The sequence below is a fragment of the Helicoverpa zea genome, chromosome 28, assembly GCF_022581195.2.
Source record: "Helicoverpa zea isolate HzStark_Cry1AcR chromosome 28, ilHelZeax1.1, whole genome shotgun sequence".
NCBI lineage: Eukaryota > Metazoa > Arthropoda > Insecta > Lepidoptera > Noctuidae > Helicoverpa > Helicoverpa zea.
Genome location: NC_061479.1, coordinates 3,373,237 through 3,385,606, shown reverse-complemented (window position 1 = coordinate 3,385,606; position 12,370 = coordinate 3,373,237). Strand labels below are relative to the sequence as shown.

The 12,370-nt window shown below is 38.8% G+C and overlaps 1 protein-coding gene across 2 annotated transcripts in view; it reads right to left on the bottom strand.

Moving 5' to 3' along the window:
* Positions 1-12,370, bottom strand: part of LOC124643716 (synaptotagmin-7) — a 649,264-nt gene that overhangs the window by 405,681 nt on the left and 231,213 nt on the right. For both annotated transcript variants that reach the window (XM_047182763.1, XM_047182762.1), the window contains exon 2: positions 12,145-12,293. In XM_047182763.1, coding sequence (XP_047038719.1) covers positions 12,145-12,287 — 143 coding nt within the window. In that variant the 5' untranslated portion in view covers positions 12,288-12,293. The remainder of the gene's footprint in view (positions 1-12,144; positions 12,294-12,370) is intronic.

Below are 12,370 nucleotides of genomic sequence, written 5' to 3'. Positions count from 1 at the left end.
TAATGTGTAAAATATGAGATGGATTACCAATAAAATTGTAGTGCATTACATGAATATAAACTTCGTTCTTATAATAATAGTTTTATTACTTAAATAATAGCTTGGTGCTCAAAATGGTAGATCTGTCACCAAATAAATCGATTAATCGATCCCTGACTGCGACTCCTTTTTATTTGTTATTTTGTCACCAATACAGTAGTTACATTTTATTTCGTTCAGTTATTAAAATAATGTATTCGTTACCAATTTAATACATCAGTTTATAATTTTAATAAAAATATGTTCAAAGGGAAGAGGAAGGGAAGGGAGACAAATTGGCGCGCTTTCGGGCCTCAACGAATGGGTTGTAGGTTGGTTGTAGGTACGATCATACGATGCGGGGCGCGGGCAGTGAGATTTTTAACAATAAATATTGATTATTTTGACTTTGATTAATTGTTTTATTTACTATTCAGCTAGAAATTTAATTTAAATATATTTATACTACCTGTGGAAACTAAAGCCCTTGGGGGGAGGCACATGGCCAGTTAAGTAGTAGACTCTTTTGGTTGAAATGATGATGACGACCACCCTACATTTTTAGACCTTCATGAAATTTTCTAGTGATATAATATATGATTTATTGGTGATCTCTTTAAATTAGTTTGCTTAAATACTATTAGGACAAACCTATTATAATACATACAAAATCATTTATTTGGTACTTGACCCCATATCTCCATGATTTTCGGTAATTTATTGTGGAAATGATTTTATATTGTTTGGTGACTACATTTGGTGACAAATCTACTATTTTGAGGGCAAACCCTATTATTTAAGAAACACAAAATGAATTAAATTGGTGACAGCTTAAATCATACCCTTTTAAATGTAAATAAAAGTGACAAAGTGAATTTCGCATTGTATCTGTATATCGCGCTTTCAGGTCATACTTAATTACTGAATCGACTTAAATTAGGTCTAAAGCCTAAAAAAGGACATAGGCTACTGAGTCTCCGGTTGCGAAAAGTAATTCAGTGAAGACTCAGGTAAAACTGCGAGCGAAAGCTAGCTTTGAGATGCCTATACTCAATTTTCCTAACCAACAATTACAAAAGATAGTTTAATCAAACAATATACATACAGTTTACAGTAATAGGCGCCATATTAGACCACAGTCAGACTTCAAATAGAAAGCCGACAAAACCAAACTCCCGTTTAACTTCGAATAACTTTTGTAACAACTGAACTATCATATCTTAGTACATATTTATTTGTTTGTTGTATTCATTTACAGTTCAATGAAAAATACACCCTATATTTTAAGTAGTAAGGTTCTTAATCCTTTGGCAATGAAGTCTTATAAAGTTCACATCGATTGTATCAGGTAAATTAAGTGTAAGATTTGGGCTTTATTGCCCTAAAAATAAGGTTGAAAATGCCTTGTTTTGCCTTGTCACCTAATTTATTGAAATGTAAAAGTTTGTCAAAAGCGACGTTGTCTGATTTTTGGAATAATTTCATGTATTCGTTACGTTTTGTTGAGTATTTGTTTACGTCTGAAGAATACGTTATTTTGATTAACCAATATTATAAAAAAAGGTTTCTTTTCAGCACTATGTATAGCAATGTTTGTGATTTTCTCTATAGGTGTTCATTAGTAGCTGTTTTCCCGGCGGAACTTCTATTCTTCCCGTACCCGAACAAAATATAGCATATATTATGCTACTTGAGGTAGAGTAACTTTCTTAACAGTAAAATAATTTATCAAATCGGTTTATCAGTTTCAATGCCTTTCATCTTTATTAAATTAGTGTAGATTAATAATAATTTAGATTGTTGTGTTTAAGATTAGCAAGAACATGGATACAGACAGACAGAAGACTGCGTTTTAATAGTAAGATGAGTTTCTATTATTTATCAAGTGACAACTTGATAAATACTCCTTTATCAAAAGTCTATTGTTTTAATTACACACACTTTCTTCGACACTTGTAAATTATCTTTTCCTTTAAAAAAGATAAAGATCGCATTTCCATATCAAAGGCAGTGTTTCTAAACTTATAATAGTGACCCTGATTTCAAAAGATATCGCTAACGAATAATTTGGCAGAACTTTGCTATGAAAACTGTTGATTTACATAAAATCGCTGTTTTGTTGTTTTGTACATAATTTGTGTATTTCCAACTTAGTCTATGTATTTTTTAAGAGGTATATAATACGTCCAAGGCTATGGTAGCTGTTCTCATATAAGGAGCTCAGCCAGCTGCGCAGGACATATAGTAGTGCACAAGTATTTGCTTGGACACATTGCACTTACTATTCCTTCACTCTCATAGCTCGATGGGACGACAATCTGACATCACCGGCAAGAGATCAGGTGCAGCAAAGATATTAACGTTCTCTAATAAAAGTATGGAGGTAATAAATTAATAGTAACAGAAGAAAATCACGCTTTTATCACCAATCGTGGTCAAAGTCAACTAAGTAACCCGAGCTTCCCGATACCCCTTGGTAATACGGGTTGTCAGACTTTCTGGCTTCTGAATACCCGTAACGACTGCCAAAGATGTTAAAATGACAGCCAGGATCCACTTGTTTGAAGAGCCTTCCGAAACATTGGGGGAACTCGGGATGGTCACCCATCCACGGACCGACCTCGCCCAGCGTTGCTTAACCTTATGATCGAGTAATGCGTCACGTGGAACTAAAATTAGGGTATGATTTAAGCTGTCACCAATTTAATTCATTTTGTGTTTCTTAAATAATAGGGTTTGCCCTCAAAATAGTAGATTTGTCACCAAATGTAGTCACCAAACAATATAAAATCATTTCCACAATAAATTACCGAAAATCATGGAGATATGGGGTCAAGTACCAAATAAATGATTTTGTATGTATTATAATAGGTTTGTCCTAATAGTATTTAAGCAAACTAATTTAAAGAGATCACCAATAAATCATATATTATATCACTAGAAAATTTCATGAAGGTCTAAAAATGTAGGGTGGTCGTCATCATCATTTCAACCAAAAGAGTCTACTACTTAACTGGCCATGTGCCTCCCCCCAAGGGCTTTAGTTTCCACAGGTAGTATAAATATATTTAAATTAAATTTCTAGCTGAATAGTAAATAAAACAATTAATCAAAGTCAAAATAATCAATATTTATTGTTAAAAATCTCACTGCCCGCGCCCCGCATCGTATGATCGTACCTACAACCAACCTACAACCCATTCGTTGAGGCCCGAAAGCGCGCCAATTTGTCTCCCTTCCCTTCCTCTTCCCTTTGAACATATTTTTATTAAAATTATAAACTGATGTATTAAATTGGTAACGAATACATTATTTTAATAACTGAACGAAATAAAATGTAACTACTGTATTGGTGACAAAATAACAAATAAAAAGGAGTCGCAGTCAGGGATCGATTAATCGATTTATTTGGTGACAGATCTACCATTTTGAGCACCAAGCTATTATTTAAGTAATAAAACTATTATTATAAGAACGAAGTTTATATTCATGTAATGCACTACAATTTGATTGGTAATCCATCTCATATTTTACACATTATATTAACAATAATTTGCTAATTCATACCTGGGAACACTCTTTGTTTATCTGAGAACGAAAATATTTCGTGGCGATAGATCTATTTATTAGGTGATACAACTTGATGACAAATATAAATTTTGGTGACAAAAAATATAGTTGCCCTAAAATTATGCCAAAAGGCTGTCAAATACTTTGAAATTATTTACACCTAAACTTCATAAAAGTCAAACGTTTAAGTTTAGTATAATAACGGAAAACTCGTAAATGTATAAACTTTTTTGTTCATTTTAAGTACTTATCGTGAAAATTAACACCCTGTTACGGAAATTGTGAATTATGTCAACGATGTGAATTTTAACTGGTGACCTGGTGACTGTATTATGACTTAGCTCGTTATATTGTTAATATTAAAGTTATACTACTGTTTCTCGCGGTTTTGCTCGTGTCTTTTTGCACCTGGATAAGAAGTTCGTACCTATGTTATTTTTCTAGTTCTGTGTAAATGGTGGAAGAGGAGTTTTGGGGATGCTGTATTTTGTAAATATACTTTTAACAATCAATTATGATTTTGACTTCGTAATAGACTATCTGTGTACTGAATGTTATTTAAATCGATTCAGTACAATGAAAACAAAATTAAGGCAAAGTTCGGTAGTTTTGCTATGAAGGCGCGACAGACGAACTAACAGAGTTACTCTCATTCACATTACCTACGCATTAGTAAGGGTTTAAGGAAAAATGTACTCTATTGATCAGTAAATAAAACAGAAAGTCCTTACATACATTTCTATTATCTAAAATGCCGTAAAAAAACTTCATCTAACGATGTTTTCGTGCAACACTTGGTCTTACAAACAAAATGGCACTTAAAAACTTTTCTGTTTGTCCGTCCATTCATTATTTGTTGAGATAACAAGATAACAACATTGATCAAAATCTCCTATCATCACACTGGTTGAGAGCAACCCGTAGGTAAATAAGAAATTTATAAAAAATATATTGTTTAAATGCTCTAATCTAGCTCGAACTAATGGACCGATAAAAATAACTATAAGAGTGTACGTTCAGGTTGTACTTGTCTAAGTTTGTGCGTACTTTCTAAGTATAAAGTACATTGGACACCAATGACTACAATAGGTGAAGGAAAACAATATCAAGGAAACGTGGACAACGTCTGATATCAGCAACCCGCATCTGGCAAACGTGGTCATTAACCTTTAATCCTTCTCTGTGTGAAAGGAGGCCGCAGCCCAGCAATGCGACGATAAAAAGATTGATGATGATTCAGTTTATACTGGAACTGAAAGAGTTAAGTCTGTTCATAGTCGTTCAATCTACCGATTACATGAACGAATATTATGTAAATTGGCCCTTAGAGACCAATCAAACTATCAGCCGACTAAAAGTTTGCCGTCTGGTCTCACCACTTCATACATTCACTTCGACAAGTTGAAACAATAGTTTACTTAGCAAAGAATACTTATTTCTAAGTTATGTCACGTTTATTACAGAACATTGAACACAAGATTTATTATTTTGTTTGTTTCTTAGACTATTTGGCGAAAACATGTCTCAACCATTTTATTGGGAGAAGTGCGAATTTGCGAGATAGTAATTTGTTTTTGAAATTATTTGCTGTCATTCACATTTTTTATCTTTACACCCTTTTATTTACAACCAATCTATAGTTTTATTGTGTTTATTGAAACCAATGGCTCATAAAAAGGTGAAGGCAAACACCTCGAGAAACCTGGACTATAAAGTCTGAAATCACCAACCCGCATTGAGCAAGCGTGGTGATTAATGCTCAATCCTTCTCCGTGTGAGAGGAGGCCGCAGCCCAGCAGTGGGACGATACAAATGCTGTAACTATATACTTTTATTGTAAAGGTAAAGAGTTTGTTCGAACAAAAACCCCTTCCTAGTAATTAGTTGTAGTTCCTGAATTAGTGATCCGATTTGTTCAGTAGATAGCCCATGAACTGAGCAGGAACACTTTTTATTCTGGTGTGGGAATTAGTTCCCACGGAACGCGGATAAAACCAGCGACTTTCCCAGCAACTTCAAAAATATATTTTTAACACCAAAATTAACTATTTGGTTACCTTAAACTCAGTAAATTGGTTGTCTCACTAGTCATTAGTAGAACTTTGGCAGTGAATACAGGTAGTCAGAAGCCAGAAAATCTTATCAGTCATCAATCAGTCTTACCAAGGGGTATTGGGTTGCCCGGGTAACTGGGTTGCGGAGATCAGATTGGCAGTCGCTCCATATGGCATACCATTACTCAGATGCATACAGTCAGGCTGTAATCCGACCCCATAGTTGGGAAAAGGCTATCATTGAACAACCTTGGCGGTCGTTATGGGTAGTCAGAAGCCAGTAAGTCTGACACCAGTATAACCAAGGGTTATTGGGTTGCCCGGGTAACTGGGTTGAGGGAGTTAGATAGGGCAGTTGTTCCTTGTAAAGCACTGGTACTCAGCTGAATCCGGTTAGATTGGAAGCCGACCCCAATATAGTTGGGAAAAAGGCTCGGAGGATGATAATGGGTGTGGAAAAGGCTAGGCAAATGAGAAACTAAAATCTAGTACATACCTTTTAATAAAAGTCTAGTACAATAATAAACGTTTTGGCAAAGCAATAGTACTCGTTTAACTCAAACATAGATGGGGTCTAAATTAAAAAAGTTTCGAGTATATATTTTATTCTGAAAAACAAAAGCGGTGACCTTTTTCAAAGTTTGTTAGAGATTCGTAAAAATATGTAGGTACTTAATATTATAAAGCTGAAGAGTTTGTTTGTTTGTAATTTCAGCCGGTAATTTCAGCACTCCTGTTCCGGTTTGAAAAATCTTTCTGTATTAGATAGCCCTTTTTTCAAGACAATTTACAAGGTTTTATCTGGATATGCCTGGTAGATGGAGGATATGGTAAGAAAGAATGTTACTCGTGAGATGACGGCAGATAGAAGACTATGGAAGGAGAAAGCATATGCTGCGCTAGAGATGTAAAGTGACCGTCACGTTATATGTGACCGATTAATCTGACCGAGCATATTGGACATTTATCCAATTTGACCGGTCACTTATTGTCATTTATTGTCAGCAACGTCAGAATCGTTTTTTTTGTTTAAAAATAGAATTTATTAGAAATAAACGTTTTTTCTTTCTTTATTTTATAAAACTACGGAAGTTTTAGAATCATCGAAGGTAACCAAATGTCATTCATCGATCTTTAAGATAAGATTTCGCCCGGCGGGAGATGTCGTGCGGTGTTCCGCAGGGGTCGGTTCTGGGCCGCTCTTGTGGAACATCGGCTACGACTAGGTGCTGCGCGCCGACCTCCCTAGCGGCGTCAGCGTGGTCTGCTACGCTGACGACACGTTGGTTCTGGCACAAGGGAGGTCGCACCAGGTGGCGGCCGAGATAATGACGCGCGGGGTTGCGACGATCATCGAGAGGATCTAGCTGCTGGGCCTGGAGGTGACTTTGCACAAATCCGAGGCCATGTGCTTTCATGGGCTTCGGAACGCGCCACCTTCAGGCTCCCAAGTCACGGTGGGGGGGGGGGGGGGGGGTTCCCATCGGCGTCGAGAGGGCGATGAAGTACCTAGGACTCGTCCTCGACAGCCGGTGGAACTTCGTTGAGCATTTCCGACGTTTGGGCCCCAAACTGGAGAAGGCAGGTGCTGCCTTCAAACGGCTCCTGCCCAATCTGGGAGGCCCAAACGCCCCCTGCCGTAAACTCTACGCGGGGGTCATGCGGTCCATGGCCCTTTACGGGGCCCCGGTATGGGCACGTTCGGTACGGCCGCGTGCTGTACACTACCTGAACGTGCCCCAAAAGGTGATAGCTATTAGGCTAATCCGGGGGTACCGTACGATCTCCCGCGAAGCAGCTGGCCTACTTGTTGGACTGCCACCGTGGGATCTGGAGGCGAGAGTCTTCTTGCGCCTGTACGACTGGCGCGAGGAGACACTGCGCCGGGGGGAAACTCCGCTGCCGCGGCAAGTTGTCGCGCAGCGGGCGGAGCTCCGGCGCGATCTCATGGTGGCCTGGAGGGAGCGACTGTCGCAACCCAGTGCAGGGCACGCCACCATCGTGGCGGTAAGTCCCCTCTTTGAGGAGTGGCTCGGGAGGAGTCATGGCGCCCTCACGTACCGCATGACGCAGGTCCTCACCGGAGACGGTTGTTTCGGGAGGTACCTGTACCGAATCGGTCGTGAGGAGGCGCCCGGGTGTCACCACTGTGCGGACAGCCCCGAGGACACGGTGGACCACACAGTCCAGGTGTGCCCCGCATGGGAAGGGCACCGCTGGGTCCTCGTCGAGGCTTTAGGCGGCGGCGACCTCTCGCGTCCGGCCCTGATCCAGGCCATGGTCCGGGGCGAGAGGGAATGGGATGCCGTCGCCTCCTTCTGCGAAGCAATCATGCTCGAGAAGGAGGAGGCGGAACGCCAGAGAGTTCGCACCTCTCATCCCAGCCGCCGTGCTGGACCAGGTAGACACCACGGGCGCCGGGTGTCGCGAGATGACTCCCGGCCACCGTAGGTGTGGGTCTGTGGGCGGTGAGTTCCGGTGGCTCATCGTCCCTCTGTCTACTTAGACGACAGACCCGTGTCGACACGCGCTCCTCAAAGAGATGTCAGCAACCCCAGAGGGGCCCAGCAGGGCCAAGGCCTGCCGGGGCTGCGGGTTGTTCGAAAGAGTTACCGCGGCTCTGGTACATAAAAGGCCTACGACGGAACACGACGGTTTTTAGTCAGTAAGAGTCTGACACTCCCTCACCGCTGCTAACCCACAGCGGGAGGGGTCATTTGATGATTTTTAACGTCGATAAAAAAAAAAAGATTTCGCCGACACTCTATGATTAATGATTTGTCAGTATACATCAATAAAAATAAATACGTACTTGAGAGTCTATCTTTTTAAAAGGTTATCTATGCACTATGTTGGTTTAGAAAGGCAATTATAGGTATTATTTCACATTCATAATGTTTTTAATTTGCTTGAGACGAAAATAATAATTGTACCAAGTAAAAAATACTTATTTAATATATCTGACCAGTCTGACAATAAATGTCCAATGTGACCGGTCATTTAATATTAATTGACGGTCACTTATCGTATGTGACCGTCAGTTTACAACACTATGCTGCGCCGATCACAAATAAAATTGGGATAAGGGCAGGAGGATGATGATGATACGCGAAATAGACAGAATGTGGGCGAAACCGCTGGTAGAAGCTAGTATTATTATTATGCATATTTTAACATGAAAATCGCAGTTTTTCCGTGACGAATTAAGCAGAAATGCAAAATTGTGATTAAACATTTTTTTGTGTGTGAAAATTAAGAGTTTGTTTTATTATGGTAGCCCTAGCGATCAATCATTTTGAAATTAATTAAACCATCCCATAAAAGGTAAACGAAGGGGTTTTGTTGATTGGTTAAAGATAAACAGGAACCAGTAAAAATTATGGAAAATTACCTTATTATCCATCCTTTATTTGGACTTTAATTTAATATTTTACTCTTACTTTAACCCACAAAATAATATAACTTATTCCTAACTTAGCTTTCTGCCAATAACTTAACTTAAGAATCAAAGTTGTTTACTCAAGAGAGAGAGAATACTTGTTCATTTTCCAGTTTTTACTTAAGCTACTTAACTTGAGGTTAAAGAGGTACTTCGTAAGTTAGCAACTTGAGATTTCGGTCAAGTATTCAAAGGTAACTGGGAGGTTTATAAAGGAACTTTTTCAGTTAAGTACCATCACTTATTTCTTACTTAATCATCAGTCTTTTTACTGTCACAATGCATTGCTCGTGGTTTGTAGCTCTTCTCACACAGAGAAGGAATGGTTATTACAAAGGGCGATCAGGACGAATTGGTGATTTTAGACTTTGAAGTCCAGGTGTCCTTAAGATGTTTTTCTTGAGTTATTAATAAATTTTAAATATGCTTAGCAGGTACATGTTACTTTGAAAAAAATATATTGTTACTTATCAGTCAATCGTTTGTATATGCAAGTACCAATTTTACATGAAAATTCGTAACTATATGATGCCATCTGTACGGGTCGATCGATAATAAGGTTAAGCAACGCTTGGGGTGATCGGGGTTCTAAGATGGGTGATGATCCTATCATGACGAGTTTCTCCATGTTTCTGACAACATGTTAAAGTGGTGGTACTCGTCACCGGTGGGCATAAGCCAGAAAATCTCCAGTCTTAGCAAGGGGTATCGGGTTGTCTAGATAACTGGGTTAAGGGGGTCTTATAAGCAGTCGTTCCATGTTAAACACTGTTACTCAGATGCATCCAGTTCGACTGGAAGCCGACCCCAACATACTTGAGACAAGGCAGATTTTAGATGTAACTATTAAAATTTTATACCTTAACACCACATTTTCACACTTTAACTCACATGACATCAATATCTAAGCTTCATAAGCATTTCCTATATAAAAGTTTAATATTTTCAAAAATGCCACGTAGTAGGTGTCTAAACTAAAATATGGTTGGCCTCATGTCATATTTGATAGCCGTATGAAATATACCTTGAGCATGCAACGTTCAATTTTCATATTTTAAAAATATTCATATTATATGACCCTGTCAATGTAAACTTTTATTATATACCAAGTAAGAATAGGGTTTTTAAACCCAAACAGAACAAATACAATTAAACAAATAACAAATACAACCCGCTGTGTGTTAGCAGCGGTGAGGGAGTGTCAGACTCTTACTGACTAAAAACCGTCGTGTTCCGTCATAGGCCGTTTATGTACCAGGGCCGTGGTATCTCTTTTGAACAACCCGCAGCCCCGGCAATACAATCCATCTTGCCACAAAAACTTTTAAACGTCAGTTTAACAGTTGTCAAAAAAAAATCTGATTATTATGTTGACATAAGGTCCATTTTGCAGCCACACTTTTTTTAGACAAGTGTTCGACACATGTTTAAGTTTTTGTAGTAAGACCATTTGAATCTAACACTATAAAATAATGTGGCTTTCTACTTGGTGAAAGAATTTGTAATGTTTTTTAAGCAGATTCACTTTACAACCTAAAAAATCCTGTAATTCTTGATAGTTGCAGTATTTTGACCAAATTACCAATAGGTACCTATTGTTTGCGCTCGTGGTTTCACCCGTGTCCTGTGTTATTCATGCATGTGGATAAAATGTAGCCTACATGTTATCCTTATGTATGAGCCATATTTCTTTTAGGCAAGTTTCATTCAAATCCATTAAGAAGTTTTTGCGGAAAGGAGTAACAAAAAAACATAAGTATATATTTAAAAATACTACATAAAAAATAACACATAAGTAGATGTAAATCCCAAAAAATACTCCTTATTCAATAACTTCTCCAGCTTTTATTACCGTGCATAGATAATCGTTTGCAATTCGCTTGGCAGCCACACACCTTGGCAACTGAAGGCGATAACTTGCGATATTTCTGAACCGCGGTCGTAAAGTGAGCACTTTCATTTGGTGGTTGTAACACCGATTGTTGGCAGATTTTGTTAAACCAACGATGGATTTCTATAAACCTCTATAATTATTGATTTGCGTTTAGGAACTGAATATTGATATTACGTTAATATCAGGTATTATGCCTCAATCGCTAATCGTAAAATTATGTCTGAAAGATGGCTTATAGAAATCGAAAGTAAAATTATTACGTTACTTTGATGATGATTGAAATATCATGATCAATGTTTGACTGAAGTGTGTTGGACCAACCTCTCGAGTATGAGGGCGCGGGTTCGATTCCAGGTCAGGCAAGTACCAATGCAACTTTTCTAAGTTTGTATGTACTTTCTAAGTATATCTTAGACACCAATGACTGTGTTTCGGATGGCACGTTAAACTGTAGGTCCCGGCTGTCATTGAACATCCTTGGCAGTCGTTACGGGTAGTCAGAAGCCAGTAAGTCTGACACCAGTCTAACCTAGGGGTATTGGGTTGCCCGGGTAACTGGGTTGAGGAGGTCAGATAGGCAGTCGCTTCTTGTAAAGCACTGGTACTCAGCTGAATCCGGTTAGACTGGAAGCCGACCCCAACATAGTTTGGGAAAAAGGCTCGGAGGATGAATGTTTGACTGAAGTTGTGGTAGCCTAGTGATTAAAGCACCAGCCTCTTAATAATAAGTTTGCGGGATCGATTCCAGATATGTCAATATTCTTTTTTGTGATGGTTCGCAATAATCTTACCAAAATCGGACACAATATGTTTTTCAAGTTTTCTGAGCACGCTGAAGTAGACAGCAATTACGATATGTGAATTTTATTTGGATAGAAAAAATTAAAACGCTCTAGCTAGATCGAAAGTCAGTGTCTGATTTTTACTTACTAATACCTACTCTTGATTCTTGAGCCTTTTGCATGCCAAGGTTGTAGCTGGCGACTGGAGGTTCATATGATTTTCCATGAAATGGCTTTCAATCGTCGCGGCAGCAGAATGTGCAGTCGTCTTCAGCTACCAACCGATTTCATGCAATCCCTGCACATGCTGCTGAGCTCACTTCCAACTATCACCTCTGTCATACAATCCCATAAAGCCACAATATCAAGAAAAACCTTTGAACTAACCTGATAGCACAACTGGTGCCGTCCTCCTCGTCCTCCCTCTTTTTCCTCCTCCGCCGTATGTAGAGGTAGGCGGCTACGGCAAACAAGATGGCCGCCGCGCCACAGCCCAGGATTATCACCAGCACCACTGTACGAGTCTTCATTGTGAACTACGAAAGAAAAAAAGATCAAATAAATACATATGTTTAAGCAAATTCTATGAAAGAAAGTCGTGTTAGTCACACAT